The 19,505-nt window shown below is 33.2% G+C and overlaps 1 protein-coding gene across 1 annotated transcript; it reads right to left on the minus strand.

The window, feature by feature from the left end:
• Nucleotides 1-8,741: 8,741 nt before the first annotated feature.
• Nucleotides 8,742-11,671, minus strand: LOC116147000 (beta-amyrin 28-monooxygenase-like). The gene is made up of 3 exons (XM_031432426.1): nucleotides 11,447-11,671; nucleotides 9,581-9,768; nucleotides 8,742-9,174 (listed from the first exon to the last, which is right to left on the minus strand). Exons 1-3 carry the CDS (start codon nucleotides 11,553-11,555, stop codon nucleotides 8,872-8,874), a joined length of 600 nt encoding a protein of 199 aa, XP_031288286.1. The 5' UTR covers nucleotides 11,556-11,671; the 3' UTR covers nucleotides 8,742-8,871.
• Between the last annotated feature and the right edge of the window lie 7,834 nt (nucleotides 11,672-19,505).

The following is a 19,505-nucleotide window of genomic DNA, read 5'->3' on the forward strand; positions in this document are numbered from 1 at the left end:
GTATGCATTTGTTTTGCTTATCCAAGAGGAGAAATTTCGTTAATTAATTTCTTAAGTATGATTGTAAATTTGTAATATAAGATGAGGATTAAAGAATGAAATATACATGTTTCGATTAGGATGAATGGTCATTTTTCTTAATAAAACCAACATTACTTTAAAATAATAATAATAATAATAATAATAAACGTTTTACGTTTTAATCATGAGAGCCGGCTCCGGCATAAAGCAAGAGCTGTGAGATAGTCGCCTAATTTGGTTCCATTTTGTGTTTTACTGAAGCATACTCTCTTTCAGGACAAATATGAGCTCTCCTCAAATGGAAAATAGAATAAGGAACTATCTTGTTTTCATGGAATCTTGATGGGTCAAATTTATCTGGCTCTGGAAAATACTTTGCATTTTTATGTGTGCCGTGTACTGCCCGATGTAACTGTGAAAGCACGACGAAAAATTAAGATGGTCAGCAACATAATTTGGTAAATTCAAAACGTTATTGTTGGTAGTTATTTTGAAGAAGATACATAGTCAACAACCTAGTTTCAAAATTCAAAAACATTTGTTGTTGGTAGTTTTGTAGAAGGGAAATCAATGTATGTGCATTTGACCAATAAGAAGTGTATCATAATAAACTTTTGTGTAATTGGTTTACATTGATATTTCATTTGCTGACATTGTAAATTAATTTTGTATTTTAACTCTGGGATTATATATATATATATATATATAAAGTTAAACTTCTATTTACTTTAAGCTTTAAGAGGCCATTGAGGATCGTGGGAGCAATCCAGGTATGCTCTTGATACCATGAGAATGTTAGGAAAACAACCACGCTTTGAGTGGTGAGAGTTTGCATATATAATAAATATTCATTATAGAGGTATAAGTAATTACACATAAATGTTGATTACAAAATAAATGGAGAATTAGCTAAACAAGCTCCTGTAATTGAGGGTCAAAGGTTGACATATGGAAGGTCAAGATTAGGGCAGAGGATCCTCAATAGTAACTTCCATTGACAACCTTTTTGCTTATGTAATCCCTAATTCAACAGGCCAACACATGACTTTTGGATCTTTAGAGTTAAGATAGTTGAGCTTAACGATAATTGCAGTACATTTATTGTCTAGAAATATTAATTAAAAGTTTGAACTCTCGTAGCTTTGGGACCTAGTTCACCCCAAAAGACTAACTATTAGGTGGAGGGACTTCCCCTCTTATAAGCCTAGGACCTCCCCAATACGCTTTTGTGTTGGATTGGTTACATTCTCTCCCACCCAATCCTATGACGCCCTTGTTACAGGCGGGGCCCTCTGCCTTCTCGCCCACTTCACTCTTATGTGGACCCATAATCACATGTGGACGCCCCTGCGTGGGTGCTTGGTGGACATTAAAAGACAGATCAGGTCTGTTTATACCACTGGTCACGGGTTAAGAGTTTCACACCTAAAAGGCTAACTTATTAGGTGGAGAGACTCTCCCCATTCATAAGCTCAGGACCTCCAATACGCTTTCGATGTGGGTTGACTAGTTATGCACAAGTTGGAGTTTGCTTTACGTTTCACGCAAATGTTATAACCCAAAACACGTTTACTAATTAGAGTGACACATACTTTATAATTAGAATTACAGATTCATTCACTAATGATATAGGATGTGACATAAATAGTAAATGGAAAAAATTACGATTTTTGATACGACAAAGTTTAACTGAATTTCGAATTTAATTGTATACGACACTAGTAAACCATTTACTAAATTGATCATCCAAGTCCATATTTAAGGTTTGCAGAGAAACGGACTAATTATGTGTACAAATTTATAGTAGATTATACCCAAAAACAAGTAGTAAAAGGAAAAAATGATACAGGATGTGACAAAATAGTAAAGGAAAAAAATTACGATTTTGATACAACAAAGTTTAACTGAATTTTCGAATTTGATTGTATACGACACTAGTAAACCATTTACTAATATTGTCATCCAAGGCCATTTTAAGGTTTGCATGAGAAACGGACTAATTACGTGTACCAATTTATAGTAGAATACCCAAAACAAAGCTTAAACAATAGAAGAAAACAAAACAAGTAAAGATAAACTGACGCTATAGCTCAGCAGGATTCATGGCGATAAAGACGAATTGGGAGTCTTTTGCCGGCCTTAGATTGGATCCTATCATTTCCTCATCCGGGATACTTCTCCCACCTAAATCTTTTAACCAAATAATGATGAACACAAGTATTTGTAATCGAGCATACTCTCTTCCAGGACAAAATGAGCTCCTCCTCCAAATGGAACAATGAATAAGGAACCATCTTGCTTTCATGGAATCTTGATGGGTCAAATTTATCTGGCTCTGGAAAATACTTGCATTTTATGTGTGCCGTGTATGCCCGATGTAACTGTGAAAGCACGACGAAAAATTAAGATGGTCAGCAAAATTTAGTAAATCAAAACGTTATTGTTGGTAGTTATTTGAAGAATATACATAGTCAACAACCTAAGTTTCAAAATTCAAAACATTTGTGTGGTAGTTTTGTAGAAGGAGGAATCAATGTATGTGCATTTGACAATGAGAAGTGTATTATTATATAACTTTTTGTGTTAATTAGTGTTTACATTGATATTTTCATTTTTGACATTAGTAAATTAATTTGTGATTTTAACTCTTGGATTATATATATATATTATATCTATATATAAAGTTGAACTTCTACTTCTTATTTAAGGTTTAAGTGGAATGACAACTTAATATTAACAATTCTTTACGGGAAAATTCAAGTTTAGAGTTTGCAAAAATACATTGATATATGTATTTATCATTTAAGATTAGTTGAGTAATTTATGCTATTCATTACCTTCCATCCCTTGGGAATTAGAAATCCGTCAAAGCTGAAGTCGGTAATGCCTCTCTGAAAGGGCCAGCAATTGTTGGTTGAACCTTAACACTTCACTTACAACATTCATGAGTAGCTCATCTTTTTATATCCTCCAAATTCAAAGCTTCTTCTTGTCCTCTGCAATTTGCTATCTTCATTTGCTCTTGTATTCAATCGGATAATTGGTTTGAGTATCATCCCAAAAAAGAGAGAGAATATTGTTAGATTCAGAAGTCAATGATGAAACACAACTCTCTTTTTTTGTTTTTTTATTTTTTTATTTTTATTAATTCATGTTGTATGAAGTATAATATAATTCTACGGAGATAAACATTAGTAAATGTTGCAGTCAATTAATGCAAAATTTCAACTTTTCAATAGAAAACAAGATTTCATAGATTTAGTTTTTTCCTTGTTCAATTTAGAATCCTTTTAAAAAGTGAAAAAACAAGGAAATGATAAAGGATGGGTAATACTACATGTACAAGAAAACTATACAAAGATTTCTTGTACAAAGTGATGTGTCAGGAGATTAATAGAAGACTGAATATGATGAGTTTGACTTTATATTCACTCTTCCATTCATCTCCTACCAGCTCACTTGTACAAATAGTTTTGTAAATTTTTTTGTACGTTAGCATTATTGTAAGAATAATCTTGACACATACATAAAAAGTATAATATTAGACATACAAACTCTATATATATACAAACTGATCCAACACAAATATACAAATAATGTATATGAAAAACTAACTCACTAAATAAATAAGAATAATGCTATAGTACTAACTCACAAATAAATAAGAATAATGTTATAGTAAAGAGTTATGCCCAATTTTATAAATAGTTTAGGGTGCGTTGTTTATTATTCCCTATCATTTCCCAAAAATACATGTTTGTTTAATTATTGGGAAATACTATTCTATTTTTTAATTCATTTTAGACCCCTCAAGTTTATTAATTAATAAACACCCCTAAAAAAAGTAAAAATTAACAAAAAAAACCTCACACCCATAGTTACAGATTCTGACAACCACCGTCGGCGATTGCCAGAATCTATCACAACGGCGTAGAAATGACCGGAATTGGCTAGTAATTCGCTGATCTGGCCTTGTTTGGTTAGATTCACAGTGGATCTGGCTGGAAAAGGTTAGATATGGCTTGTCAACGATAGCCAAATCTGGCATTGAGGCAGTCGACGGCCAGATCCCCACGGATCTGGCCGAAAAAGGCATTACGATGCACGACAGCCTAATCCGACCGGTCTACAACGTAACGTCATTTTCGGCAGATTCCGTGGTAGTGGTAGGAATCTGACACTGGGGTGGGTGAGGGTGTTTTTATCATTTTGCAAAAAAATTATTATTGGGGTGTTTAGTTAAATTAGAAAACGTAAGGGGTTTTTTTTTATTTTTAAATTTTACCTCGTAATACTCACCCTATTCAACTACTCCATATTATTCCCAAAATCCTATCCAAAATAACAAAACAAACCCACCATATATATTTTGATAATTTTTATCACATCAGTTTATATAAATAAAAATATATTTAATAATTTATCTGAAAATAGCGAGAGAGAAAATGTGTAGGGTCACACTATGGTGTCAGCAGGCTATTTGTCAGTGTTAACAAACAATGTCCTCTTCCTCTATCCTTATATGGAATATCATGAATTACTTATATGAACAGACGGTCGACGATTATTAGAGTAATTTAATGATCTTGTTTGACAAGTAATATTACGCAATAGCATAACATGTTGTAACTATATTTGTCATATATACACTAAAATTGGCCTTCGTTTCCAAGAAGAAAATTCTTCTTTCAACATTGATTGACGTAATTCTAGTCCATAGTGTGTATGTCATTTTTGTTGACTATTTCTATTGGGGCGGCTGGATCAATCACCACGTACAATGACTTAAACAGTAGTCTCCATTTTGGACTTCCAATTATGAGCCACAACAGTTGTATTGATCAAATAAAAGTGAGATGCCATTATTATTGGTAAAATAATTAAAATCTAGCTTTAATTACACTCAAAATTAACACCCCCATTATCTCTTCTTACTTATTTTATGTTATTGTTATAATTCAAGTCATTGTTACATTAATTTTTTTTTTCTTTTAAATAAAAGAAAAAAAAAATTGAACCCATTTCAACCAAACTTGTTTAGACAAAATTTCTCATAATTATGACTAATCCAAGTCAAGAATTTGACTTCAAAGTCTTGATATGAAAATTTTGTTATGTCTGGCATCATTCCAAATGCCGTCCTTGACGGCTGCTCAGCCTGCACTGCAGTAGCCGGCTTTTATAATTAAAAATTATTAACTTATTCAAAGTTTCAAATTAAACCATCAAGGTTTTAGGAATGGTTAGTGGTTGCAGTCTCTTCCTTCTAAATGACAATTGGGTTAATTCTGCCACTGAGTTCTGAAAAACCCAGATTCTTTTTTGAAGATAAGTTGCACTTTCAATTCTTTTAAAGTTTAAAGTCTTCTATTTGATCTGTTTGGATTAAGAGAAAACTAAACAGAAGTAATCTTTACATACAAGTCAAAAAGATATTATCATTAAATGGAATTAAGTTAATTCCTGCATATAAAACCTCACATTCTCCATGGTGAGAAAAAATTTCCAAAAAGAAAAAGGGAGATTTTCATAAAATACCTGTAAGGTTTAGCTAATACTCAAATTTGTGACACTTTTACAAGAAATCATCAAGAACTACTCTTAAACCTCAACGTCGTCTAAGTCCGTTAAATTAAAATTTGAAATTTATATAAATTTATTAGTTTACACTCACTTATTTTTTTTTTATAAAATATATCAGATTAAATAACTAAAGTATTACAAAATAAACCATACAAAATTAGAAAAAAGCAAGACAATTACATATAGAAATTAATTTTATAAGAATAAAAATAAAAATTAGAAGGGTCAGTTGCTCCTTGTCGCCGCTTCTTGGGTCCGTCCATAACTATACTTCATCCCTTAAATCACTTGAAAGTAGACTCTAGAAAAAATCATCTTAAACACTTAAAGAGGACAGACATAAAATTGATCACAAGGCGTAAAGTAGGACAGTTTAGTCTTTACAAAAGATGCTTGAAGATGTTAAGAAAGCAATCTACTTATGGATGAATAATTGAGCTTAAAGATAATTGCAGTACATTTTACTGTCCCAGAAATATTAATAAAAAATTTGATCTCTAGTAGTTGATAGTTTCACACCTAAAAGACTAATCTATTAGATGGAGAGACTTTTTCCATTTATAAACTCATGACCTCTCTAATACGCTTTCAATGTTAGATTGGTTACATTCTCTTCCACCTAATAATGTGAAGCCCTCGTTACAGGTAGGGCCTCCTTGCCTTCTCGCCCACCTCACTCTCGTGTGGACTCATAATCACATGTGGGCGCCCTTGTATGGGTGCCTGGTGGGACATCGAAAAACGGATTGAATATGTTCTGATACCATTTGTCATGAGTTAGGAGTTTCACACTTAGATGGAGGGACTCCCCTGTTTATAAGCTTAGGACATTCTCAATACGCTTTTGATGTGGGATTGGTTACATTAGGTATGCACGAGTTCGAGTTTGCTTTTACGTTTCACGCAAATGTTTATAACCCAAAACACGTTTACTTAATTAGAGTGACACATACTTTATAAATAGAATTACAGATTCATTCGCGAATGATACAGGATGTGACATAAATAGTAAAAGGAAAAAATTATGATTTTTGATACGACAAAGTTTAACTGAATTTTCGAATTTAATTGCATACGACACTAGTAAACCATTTACTAACATTGATCATCCCAACGAAGTCTGTATTTAAGGTTTACATGAGAAACGGACTAATTACGTGTACAAATTTATAGAGAGCTTAAACAATAGAAGAAAACAACTAAGTAAAGATAAAATGACGCTAATAGCTCAGCAGGATTCATGGCGATAAAGATGAATTGGGAGTCTTTTGGCCGGCCTTAAAATTGGATCCCTTATCATTTCCTCATCCGGGATCACCTTCTCCCACCTAAATCTTTTAACCAAATAATGAATGAACACAAGTATTTGTAATCGAGCATACTCTCTTCCAGGACAAATATGAGCTCCTCCTCCAAATGGAACATATGAATAAGGAACTATCTTGTTTTCATGGAATCTTGATGGGTCAAATTTATCTGGCTCTGGAAAATACTTTGCATTTTTATGTGTGCCGTGTACTGCCCGATGTAACTGTGAAAGCACGACGAAAAATTAAGATGGTCAGCAACATAATTTAGTAAATTCAAAACGTTTATTGTTGGTAGTTATTTTGAAGAATATACATAGTCAACAACCTAAGTTTCAAAATTCAAAAACATTTGTTGTTGGTAGTTTTGTAGAAGGAGGAATCAATGTATGTGCATTTGACCAATAAGAAGTGTATTCATAATAAACTTTTTGTGTTAATTAGTGTTTACATTGATATTTTCATTTGCTGACATTAGTAAATTAATTTTGTATTTTAACTCTGGGATTATATATATATATATATATATATAAAGTTAAACTTCTATTTACTTTTAAGCTTTTAAGAGGCCATTGAGGATCGTGGGATGCTAATCCAGGTATGCTCTTGATACCATGAGAATGTTAGGAAAAACAACCACGCTTTGAGTGGTGAGAGTTTTGCATATATATATAAATATTCATTATAGAGGTATAACGTAATTACACATAAATGTTGATTACAAAATAAATGGAAAGAATTAGCTAAACAAGCTCCTGTAATTGAGGGTCAAAGGTTGCACATATGGAAGGTCATAGATTAGGGCAGAGGATCCTCAATAGTAACTTCCATTGACAAGCCTTTTTGCTTATTGTAATCCCTAATTTCAACAGGCCAACACATGACTTTTGAGATCTTTAAGAGTTAAGATAGTTGAGCTTAACGATAATTGCAGTACATTTTATTGTCCTAGAAATATTAATTAAAAGTTTGAACTCTCGTAGCTTTGGGACCTAGTATCACCCCAAAAGACTAACCTATTAGGTGGAGGGACTTCCCCTCTTTATAAGCCTAGGACCTCCCCAATACGCTTTTGATGTTGGATTGGTTACATTCTCTCCCACCCAATCCTATGACGCCCTTGTTACAGGCGGGGCCCTCTTGCCTTCTCGCCCACTTCACTCTTATGTGGACCCATAATCACATGTGGACGCCCCTGCGTGGGTGCTTGGTGGGACATTAAAAGACAGATCAGGTCTGTTATTATACCACTGGTCACGGGTTAAGAGTTTCACACCTAAAAGGCTAACTTATTAGGTGGAGAGACTTCCCCCATTCATAAGCTCAGGACCTCCCTAATACGCTTTCGATGTGGGATTGACTAGTTATGCACAAGTTGGAGTTTGCTTTTACGTTTCACGCAAATGTTTATAACCCAAAACACGTTTACTTAATTAGAGTGACACATACTTTATAATTAGAATTACAGATTCATTCACTAATGATATAGGATGTGACATAAATAGTAAATGGAAAAAATTACGATTTTTGATACGACAAAGTTTAACTGAATTTTCGAATTTAATTGTATACGACACTAGTAAACCATTTACTAATATTGATCATCCAAGTCCATATTTAAGGTTTGCATGAGAAACGGACTAATTATGTGTACAAATTTATAGTAGATTATACCCAAAAACAAGTAGTAAAAGGAAAAAATGATACAGGATGTGACATAAATAGTAAAAGGAAAAAAATTACGATTTTTGATACAACAAAGTTTAACTGAATTTTCGAATTTGATTGTATACGACACTAGTAAACCATTTACTAATATTGATCATCCAAGTCCATATTTAAGGTTTGCATGAGAAACGGACTAATTACGTGTACCAATTTATAGTAGATTATACCCAAAAACAAATAGCTTAAACAATAGAAGAAAACAACCAAGTAAAGATAAACTGACGCTAATAGCTCAGCAGGATTCATGGCGATAAAGACGAATTGGGAGTCTTTTGGCCGGCCTTAAGATTGGATCCCTTATCATTTCCTCATCCGGGATCACCTTCTCCCACCTAAATCTTTTAACCAAATAATGAATGAACACAAGTATTTGTAATCGAGCATACTCTCTTCCAGGACAAATATGAGCTCCTCCTCCAAATGGAACATATGAATAAGGAACTATCTTGTTTTCATGGAATCTTGATGGGTCAAATTTATCTGGCTCTGGAAAATACTTTGCATTTTTATGTGTGCCGTGTACTGCCCGATGTAACTGTGAAAGCACGACGAAAAATTAAGATGGTCAGCAACATAATTTAGAAAATCAAAAACATTTGTTGTTGGTAGTTTTGTAGAAGGAGAAATCAATGTATGTGCATTTGACCAATGAGAAGTGTATTCATAATAAACTTTTTGTGTTAATTAGTGTTTACATTGATATTTTCATTTTTGACATTAGTAAATTAATTTTGTATTTTAACTCTTGGATTATATATATATATATATATATATATATAAAGTTGAACTTCTACTTCCTTATTTAAGCTTTTAAGTGGAATGACAACTTAATATTAACAATTCTTTACGTGGAAAATTTCAAGTTTAGAGTTTGCAAAAATACATTAGATATATGTATTTATCATTTAAGATTAGTTGAGTATATTTATGCTATTCATTACCTTCCATCCCTTGGGAATTAGAAATCCGTCAAAGCTGAAGTCGGTAATGGCCTCTCTGAAAGGTCCAGCAATTGTTGGTTGCAACCTTAACACTTCACTTACAACATTCCATGAGTAGCTCATCTTTTTTATATCCTCCAAATTCAAAGCTTCTTCTTGTCCTCTACAATTTGCTATCTTCATTTGCTCTTTTGTATTCAATCGGATAATTGGTTTGAGTATCATCCCAAAAAAGAGAGAGAATATTGTTAGATTCAGAAGTCAATGATGAAACACAACTCTCTTTTTTTGTTTTTTTTATTTTTTTATTTTTATTAATTCATGTTTGTATGAAGTATAATATAATTCTACGGAGATAAACATTAGTAAATTTGGTCAGTTAATTAATGCAAAATTTCTAACTTTTCAATAGAAAACAAGATTTCATAGATTTAGTTTTTTTCCTTGTTCAATTTAGAATCCTTTTAAAAAGTGAAAAAACAAGGAAATGATAAAGGATTGGGTAATACTACATGTACAAAGAACTATACAAAGATTTCTTGTACAAAGTGATGTGTCAGGAGATTAATAGAAGACTGAATATGATGAGTTTGACTTTCTATATTCACTCTTCCATTCATCTCCTACCAGCTCACTTTGTACAAATAGTTTTTGTAAATTTTTTTGTACGTTTAGCATTATTGTAAAGAATAATCTTGACACATACATAAAAAGTATATAATATTAGACATACAAACTCTATATATATACAAACTGATCCAACACAAATATACAAATAAATGTATATGAAAAACTAACTCACTAAATAAATAAGAATAATGCTATAGTACTAACTCACTAAATAAATAAGAATAATGTTATAGTAAAGAGTTATGCCCAATTTTATAAAATAGTTTAGGGTGCGTCTGTTTTATTATTCCCTATCATATTCCCAAAATACATGTTTGTTTAATTATTTGGGAAATACTATTCTATTTTTTAATTCATTTTAGACCCCTCAAGTTTATTAATTTAATTAAACACCCCTAAAAAAGTTTAAAAATTAACAAAAACACCCTCACCCACCCATAGTTACCAGATTCTGACAACCACCGTCGGCGATTGCCAGAATCTATCACAACGGCGTAGAAATGACCGGAATTGGCTAGTAATTCGCTGATCTGGCCTTGTTTGGTTAGATTCACAGTGGATCTGGCTGGAAAAGGTTAGATATGGCTTGTCAACGATAGCCAAATCTGGCATTTTGAGGCAGTCGACGGCCAGATCCACCACGGATCTGGCCGAAAAAGGCCATATCGATGCACGACAGCCTAGATCCGACCGGTCTACAACGTAACGTCATTTTCGGCCAGATTCCGATGGTAGTGGTAGGAATCTGACACTGTGGGTGGGTGAGGGTGTTTTTATCATTTTGCAAAAAAATTATATATTGGGGTGTTTAGTTAAATTAGAAAACGTAAGGGGTTTTTTTTGTTAATTTTTAAATTTTACCTCGTAATACTCACCCTATTCAACTACTCAATATTATTCCCAAAATCCTATCCAAAATAACAAAACAAACCCACCATTATATATTTTGATAATTTTACATCACATCAGTTTATATAAAATAATTTATATACTTTAATAATTTATCTGAAAATAGCGAGAGAGAAAATGTGTAGGGTCACACTATGGTGTCAGCAGGCTATTTGGTCACGTGTTAACAAACAATAGTGTCCTCTTCCATGCAAATTCACAAATTATGCCGACTCAAATTTAACTTTTGTGTCTTCTTTCTTGGAGTCTTGTATTTTGCATATGAAACTCCACTATCAATTTGCTGAACGCCTTGAAAGAAAATTAAACTTAATTGAATTGACATACCTCTGCGGACTTCTTCATAAACTTGAGGCAGCTCAGCAAGATATTTGACAGTGGAAGCTATGGTGGTGCTTGTACTGTCATAAGCAGCAACAATGTACACTAAAATCATGTCGGCGATTTCAGATTCGATCACCTCTTCATTCTCCTTGATTTTCTCCAGAATCAACAAGGACAACAAATCTTTAGATGAATCTAAAGACTTATCAATATTCTCCAGGATTTCAGTCTTCCTCTTCCTAACTATCTCCTCAATCTTCTTTCGAATCCCTCTCGACGCTTTGATTGCTCGGTTAAATTTTGTCCCAGGAATGTTTATAGGCAATGCAAACATCCCACTCATTATGCAATTAAACAATTTCTCAAGCTCTTCAACCGTCGCCGAATCCTGAACGTTTAACATCAATCGAAACGATATCGTCAGAGTATACTTCTTCGCTAGAGAATGGGCAACAACTTCTTTGCAATCAATCCAATGCGTCTGTAAATGCTTTCTTGCAATGGAATCAATTATTCCGACATTTTTTTGCATTGCATCGAGCTGGTTGAATAATGTAGACACATTTTTGCGCATGCTGGCGAGCTCTTGCTTCTTGCTTTCGCTTAATTTATCCAAAACCTCAAAGATTTTGCCGATGTTTCTTGGCCACCAGGGCTTCAAAAGCTTGTTCTCATTCGCGAACATGAATTTATTTGCCTCTGGGCTGCACATGAACACCATTTTTTCGCCGGCATATGAGGTCTTGAAAAGGTTGGAGGAGTATTTCTTTTGCCTCTCAGATATGAATTTTTCAACGCAATTCTTTTTGGCAAGTGAAATATATTCAAGAGTTTCACCAATGAATGGCCAGCCTGTGCTCCCCGGAGGGAGCTCAAGTTTTTGCCTTGTGCGTTTGATTTTTGACTCATAAAAGAGAGAGTAAAGGGTGAAAAGTATGGAGAAAATTGATAAAACTAAGAAAGGGAATACAAGTTCCATAACTTGGTTTCTTTTTGTTGAATTGATTAAATTGTTGAAGACAAAGGGTTGCGTTGGACGATATTTATAGGAGAATTTGAGAGAAAATTTAGGGGCAATTTATTATAGTTGTGTCGAAGATGGTGAGGGTAAACATATATTAGACCAATAGGCTCTCTCACATCAAACTTGGATTTTTTTTTTTTTCATTTTCTTTATCTGGTTTGTATTTGGAGATTCGAACTTGAGATTTTTTACTCTGATACTATGTTAAGTTGTCATCTCACCTAAAAGCTTAAGCTAGTAATAGGTGAGGGCCCAACATATGTTAGACCAATAAACCAATGTTTTAATAATTGGCCCGGGGTGAAACTCAGTATGGCTTGGTCTTGAGTTGATTGGTTGAACAGGTCTAACCGATGGGTCAAACCGGTGACGTCAATATGTCCAGAGGTTTGAAATCCAACAAACACACCCCTTATGATATAGCCAAACACAAATTGGCAGTCGACGTTGGCGGTGGCGATACACCAAATGCAAATCACACTCAACCTCTGAGCCATTCCCTAGGAAATTTGCCCAAGATCTAATCGAAATCAAACGATTTTCCACAAAAAATCACCACCGTGTGCGATTGCCAACCCAGGTCAAATAGGCATGTTTCCGACATCGACAACTGCCCCAATCACCACTAAAACATTCCCCTCAACCTCTTGACCAAAACCCATCTCAACAACACCCCCCAGTTCGCCTCGTCAATTGCTGGCAACAACACTGTTGTGGCCACTAACTTTTGCCTTTTTTGGTTATTTCACTCATCAGAAATCACCTCCATCGCCAAATTTTGACTCATAGGCATTTCCTCTCTAAAATCCCCAACAACCTCGTTATCCTTTGCTCACCAGTTGCCGCCCTCCTCTCCAGGGTTTGCTTCTTCGTGAATTTGCAGTTTTAAATAGTGGACAAGGGTGACTTGGCCCGATAAAGGTCTTGGATCCCATTCCGATTGGTTAGGTTTTAAAATATTGTTATAAACTTAAAATGAAGGAAGTTTAGTACTGGTCCTTGTATGCATTTGTTTTGCTTATCCAAGAGGAGAAATTTCGTTAATTAATTTCTTAAGTATGATTGTAAATTTGTAATATAAGATGAGGATTAAAGAATGAAATATACATGTTTCGATTAGGATGAATGGTCATTTTTCTTAATAAAACCAACATTACTTTAAAATAATAATAATAATAATAATAATAAACGTTTTACGTTTTAATCATGAGAGCCGGCTCCGGCATAAAGCAAGAGCTGTGAGATAGTCGCCTAATTTGGTTCCATTTTGTGTTTTACTGAGGCCCCACGAGATTTTATATTACATTAACAATCGTTATATATTTTCGTTTATAAAATAAAAAATAAAATTCCCATATGGATTATCTTAAAGTATTAATTTAAAGGTTACTTAACCTTATTTTCCTAGTCTTCATGAAAAAAAAAAATTGGTGAAATTTTTTACTGTTTAATTAAGGAATCAATCTTCTTATATATCTATTAGTTTTCTCTGCAATAATAAATTTTGTACTGATTTTACTATTTTTTTTCTTAGTAACTTAATTATCTATGAATCTATGTTACTTTTTATTCTTATGTCTCACTCCAGCCATAAATACTATTAATTAAATCTCAATATTGCAGTGTTTGGATAATTGAAAATTACCCCACACACACACACACACACAAAAAAATAAAAAATAAAAAGATCTTTCCAGCAACCGGCATCAACAGCCAGTTGGTTACTGCATGCATGTGTTATACTGTTATATATGCCATTTATCTTTAACTAATTAAGTTGACTGCGTCAACTCTTTTTACTAGTAATCTTTGGAATTTTATGAGGTATTCGGCCTCCCTTCAAGTTGCTAATCAATCCATTAAAAAAATTTTAAATAGGGTATTTAGTTTTTCTATATGCATAATTTCTCTTTAAGGTTGAATAATGTCGTAGTCTCCTCTTTTTCCCAATTGGGATTATCTTTTAATCTGAATAATAATAAATAAATTAAGTCATGTTCTGACAGAGTCTAGCAATCCAAACGCATAGATTAGTAGCAATAAGAATGAATGCACATATTTTTTTAGAAACCTAACTAATATGAATTAAATGTTATCCTTCATGGAACACGTGTGCTTCTAGATTTAAAAAAAAAAAAAAAAAAATAGTTTGAATAAAACAAAATCGATATTTCAGTATCTTTTAAGCGAAGAAAAGGATCCTCTTCACATTTTTGGTCCAAATGCGTAACATATGCATGCATAATTTCCCTTTCAACTGCCTACTTATCAAACTCAGCCGAAGCTTCTTCTTTCTACATATTATGTTTAATTTTCTCGTTCAAAACAAATTGAAAGAACGTATTATTTGTTTTCTCTCTGAAATTCACACTTTGTGGGATTCATGACGCTTGTTTACTTGGGTAACTTCCTTATATTTGGTGGTTGGTCTTCGTGACATATATAATCTCAAGCTTCTAGATTACTTAATAGCGAGACTCGAGAATCTGACACTAATTCACAATCATCTATCAATTTCTATCAAATAGTTTATATTTGATATGTTAGGATAGATATTAATTGCATGGGTCAAAAATTGTATTGAACTTTGTTAGACCCAATAACGAAAATATATTAGATGTGGCCCAATACCTTAACCCAATTCTAGTTGAGTCTATGCTTAAATCCTTATTATGGATTGACTATCCAATGGGATGACCCATCTTGTAAGGAGATCCATTATATGGGTTGACTCATTCTACGAGCTGAACCATACCACGAGTTAGCCCTCTCCACAAGCTAGGTTAGTTTACGAGTTGGGTCTTTCTACCAGCAGAGCCACCCTACAAACTAGGCCAATTTATGCTTTGGATCACTCCATGAGGTGGGTTTTTATACAAGATTAAGCTAAATTGGGCTCCAGTCCATTAGCCCATATTCATTCCAAAATAGGAATTATAATTCTATTTACTTCCTAATTCATCCAAGATCTGTAATCTTACATGAATTAATATTCCTTCTTCTACATGGATAATCATTATGACTTTTCTATTTAAGAGTTTCCTTAAACTAGAACTCAGAATTCTACTAGGACTCAAGCCTCCGTGTCTCACTATATAAACAGGGGTCAAACCTCTCATTATTCATTCATAAATAGCCTTTCCTATTTAGTGAAACTCCTAAAGAGTTCTACTAGGACTCAAACCTCCGTGGCTCACTCTATAAACATAGGTCAAACCTCTCATTATTCATTCACATATAGCCTTTAGCTTTAACTCTCAAAGTTCTTGCTCCTAAGAACCGCCGCCTCTCCCGTCATAAAGTTTAATTCCTACTAACTTTACCTCCCTTAGCCATCGTAAAGCCATGCTCCAGCCACTTTACGAGATTCTCGCCCTAGCCACATTATTACGATGAACCCTTCCAACTCTCAACCCTCACTAAAATACTTTTATCTGACTTGAGTGTCAGATTGCTTACGGCAGATACCACACTGGTGTTCCTCGAGCTTTCACGTTCATTCTTTTTGTCTCTACAAGTTTACATTATTATTAGTGGCTCATTCCTCACAAGATCTGTCCTTTCCGAATCAACTATAGATTTTACTACCTACATTAGTTATTTTTAACTTCCTTCTTATCACCGTTACAAGATTGACACCCATAAATCAATCTTCTGAATTACATAATAAAGTAAATATAAAACAAGCAAACAAACAAATAAACAAACAAAGAAAGGTATCACTAGAGTTGAAAGCTTCTTAATTTGTCCCATTTAACTTAATCAGAGTCCGATTCATGAACTTGAAAATATTGAGCTGACTTACACAATTTGTGAGGCAAGGAAGTTTATGCTTTCACGATGACAAGACAGCAGCTTGTCGATTTTGCAGAATTTTGTATATGCCTTTGTCAATCACGTGATGATGTTATGTTACATGGATTTCATCATCTAGTGAACCAACGAATTGATGTAACATTAATTGTATATAAAGACTTGAGATAGAAATGCCGGTCCTTTGAGTTAATGTAAATTCTAATTTGTTCTTTTATACAAATATAGTAATTGATTCGTGAAATTAAATTAATTATGCAAAGAACTAAACTGTACAATACTGGAATCAATGAATGACGATTATTAAAGATTCTGATCTCCCCAATTAATTAAATGCTATGTATATATATGGATTCCAAACTATCTAACAGTACAAGATATTATTATTAATTATTATGAAAAGATTGTATTAATAATAAATAAAACAATAACTCTAAACTTTTAGTTCTAGTCCAAACTGTTATAGCATTCTAGAGAATGTTTGAACCGACTATTGACCAGTTGAAAACTCTCGTTCAGCATAAGACTCTTCCAGTACTGTTGAAAATTATTCGACTTTGATGTAAAATGATGAGTCATCATCTGGCGGTCCTGATGTTGGATTTAATTGCGTGAATTATACGGCATTAGCTTGCTTCAATTTGGAGAGTAGAAACATCTTAGCTGTGTATACCCATCCATCTTTTTAACTTTCCAAGTTTAGTTCTGCTTTGCGTATTGATATGATTTTTTTTTCTTTTCTTTTTTACTGGCCAATTGCAACGCATCTAAACTAATCCTTAAAATTCATGAATACCTTATAAGTCTAATATCTTAAGATAAGCCATCAATTGTAATAGGTAACTCCAAAGTGGTTTAAATTAAGAATGTAATGAAGAAGTAAACTTTCTTGACTCCTAAACAAACCCTTGGGATTAACTGATATGAATTTTTATTGTCCATGTTATATTTACGGAGTATGTTTAAAAAAATAATAAATTAAACCAGTTGTGGCAAAAACTATATAGTATATGCAAGCGCCTATGTTTTCTGAATCTGAACAACCATTGTCTAAGGTATTAAAAATAAAATTGTATTGAAAATATTTATTTTTGTTTAAAAGTTTACATTAATTATGCCACATTTATAATATAAAGTTATATACTTAAAACATCTCTTTGAATCAATCCAGTAATATGGTCAAAATAATTAATAAGGATTATGTTGATTTAATTGAACTAAAATATATAGTGTCAAATAATACCAAAATATGTGTGTTATCATACACATATGAGAAGAAATTATGTGATATTAATACATATGTTTGGATATGGAACCATAACATGTGAATTATTCTTATATTCCTAGTTATGAGGGAGATATGTTTTTTTTTTTTTTTTGGTATGGTAATTGGTAACTACCCTCCTCGGTCTTTTAACTCCAGAATCTATCCTTCACTCCAGGCCATAAGGGGTGGTTAATCTCTTTTACTTATTATGAGATTGTATTATTATTTGCTTTATAAGTAGCTCGACAATTTTGTATAAATAGGTATTTTAAACAAGAAGAATCATTCAATATACAAATACTTTCTCTTGGCATACTTGACAGCTCAATTGTCTTTCTTTACTTTTTTCTTTATGGTATCAGAACATTGCTCTGACCCAACTTCTGCTAGTTCTCAAGTTCGACCAACCCACCTCTAGCCTAATTTAGGACAATAGTAAATATTATAGGTTATATACATTTCTAGGAAATCTGCCTACAAGACAATAAATGTCTAAAGAGACTGGGTTTTAAGTGGACTGTTTTGTGTCCCTTTAACGTTTCTTAGTGTATATTAAATCATTTTCAACACTTACTATATCTTGGGTATTGAAGTTTTAGCTAATCTACCCACTCTAGCGTTAAGCTTTGTTGAGTTCTGCAGAACACACTTGGTACTCGGGTGCAAGAGTTTTTTTTCTTTAAATTGAATTAATATTTAGAATATTCAATTTGACAAGAATATCAACACCGAAACTTCTTCAAATGGCCTTGATCAATCAAACCCAAATCAGTATCCTTAGAAAATAGCCCATCAAGGGCAAATTGTGTTGGACCAAGATCATGGATCTGGCTCAATTTCAAATCTAGGTCCAAATCCAGATCAGAATCCAAATTTGGGTCAAAATTTCTCATTTGGCTTTTAGGGTTTGAATTCGGGTCAAACCAATTCCAATTCCTACTCGGTGGTGTTTCAGTTAGGGCTGGAAAAAAAAAAAAAAAAATCGAAAACCAAACGAATAAAAAAACAGTTTTTCAAATAATCGGTTCGGTTCAGTTTTTTTAAAAATTAAACTAAATTTTGATTCGGTTACGGTTTAAGGATAATATTAACTGGGTAACCGAAACCGGTTTTGAAAACTAATTTTGAAAAAAAATAAAAAAATAAAAATATCCCTTATTTTCCCCCATTTTCTTGTATTAGATGCAGGCCTGCAATCTGTACTCTGCTCATTTTCTTGGGTTGGTTCTCAAAGACTTTTTTTTCTTCACTATTTTCTTTCTTTTTTTTTCTCCTTTCATGCTTTCTCTATCTTTTCAGTTTTTCCCATTTGTTCTTTCTCTTCTCTCCTCACCAACTTTTATCTATTGTATCGTCTTCTTTTCCTTCCCAGACTTTGTCACTTCTTTCCTTTTTCCACTACTTTTTTCTTCAATCTCCGCATCCATTTTCTTTCGCCCGTTCTCTCTCTCCTTCTCCACTTTCCTTTTCTTTTCCCCTTTTCCTTCTACCCTTCTACTTTCTTTTTTTCTTCTCTCTATTTCGTCTTTCATTTCTCTTTCATTGTTTTTATCTAGAGGGAAGGAATACCATGATTGGACTCAACCTATTCTCTTCATGTTGATAAAGCATAATTTAATAAGTAAAAAAAAATTAGAAAAAAAAAATGGGTTTAAAGTGGAGTGTGATCGAATTGGGCAAAAAAAAACACGCCCATAATTTATAATTGAGCTATGGGCTAAAAAATGTAGCCCAATATTTAACCAGTTTAAAACCGGTTATCGAACGAATTTTCGATTTTTCGGTTCAGTTCACAACGTTTTTAACCGAAACTGGACCGGTTTCGGTTCAATTATTTTTCAACCGAAAACTGGTTCGGTTAAGTTTTCGGTTAACCGGTTTTTTTCACCACTGTTTCAGTTATTGACGCCGGCGGAGACCAGAACTCGGCAATGTGCTCTACACACGCCTCAAATGGA

This window comes from Pistacia vera, unplaced genomic scaffold (genome assembly GCF_008641045.1).
Source record: "Pistacia vera cultivar Batoury unplaced genomic scaffold, PisVer_v2 Contig487, whole genome shotgun sequence".
NCBI lineage: Eukaryota > Viridiplantae > Streptophyta > Magnoliopsida > Sapindales > Anacardiaceae > Pistacia > Pistacia vera.

Excerpts from the sequence above, each read along its gene's own strand:
- LOC116147000 (XM_031432426.1), bottom strand. The coding sequence starts at position 11,555 with ATGATTTTAGTGTACATTGTTGCTGCTTATGACAGTACAAGCACCACC. Across the intron at positions 9,769-11,446 it reads TTATGAAGAAGTCCGCAGAG|AGCAAATGAAGATAGCAAAT; the intron begins GTATGTCAATTC and ends TGAATACAAAAG. Across the intron at positions 9,175-9,580 it reads TAATTCCCAAGGGATGGAAG|TTACATCGGGCAGTACACGG; the intron begins GTAATGAATAGC and ends GTGCTTTCACAG.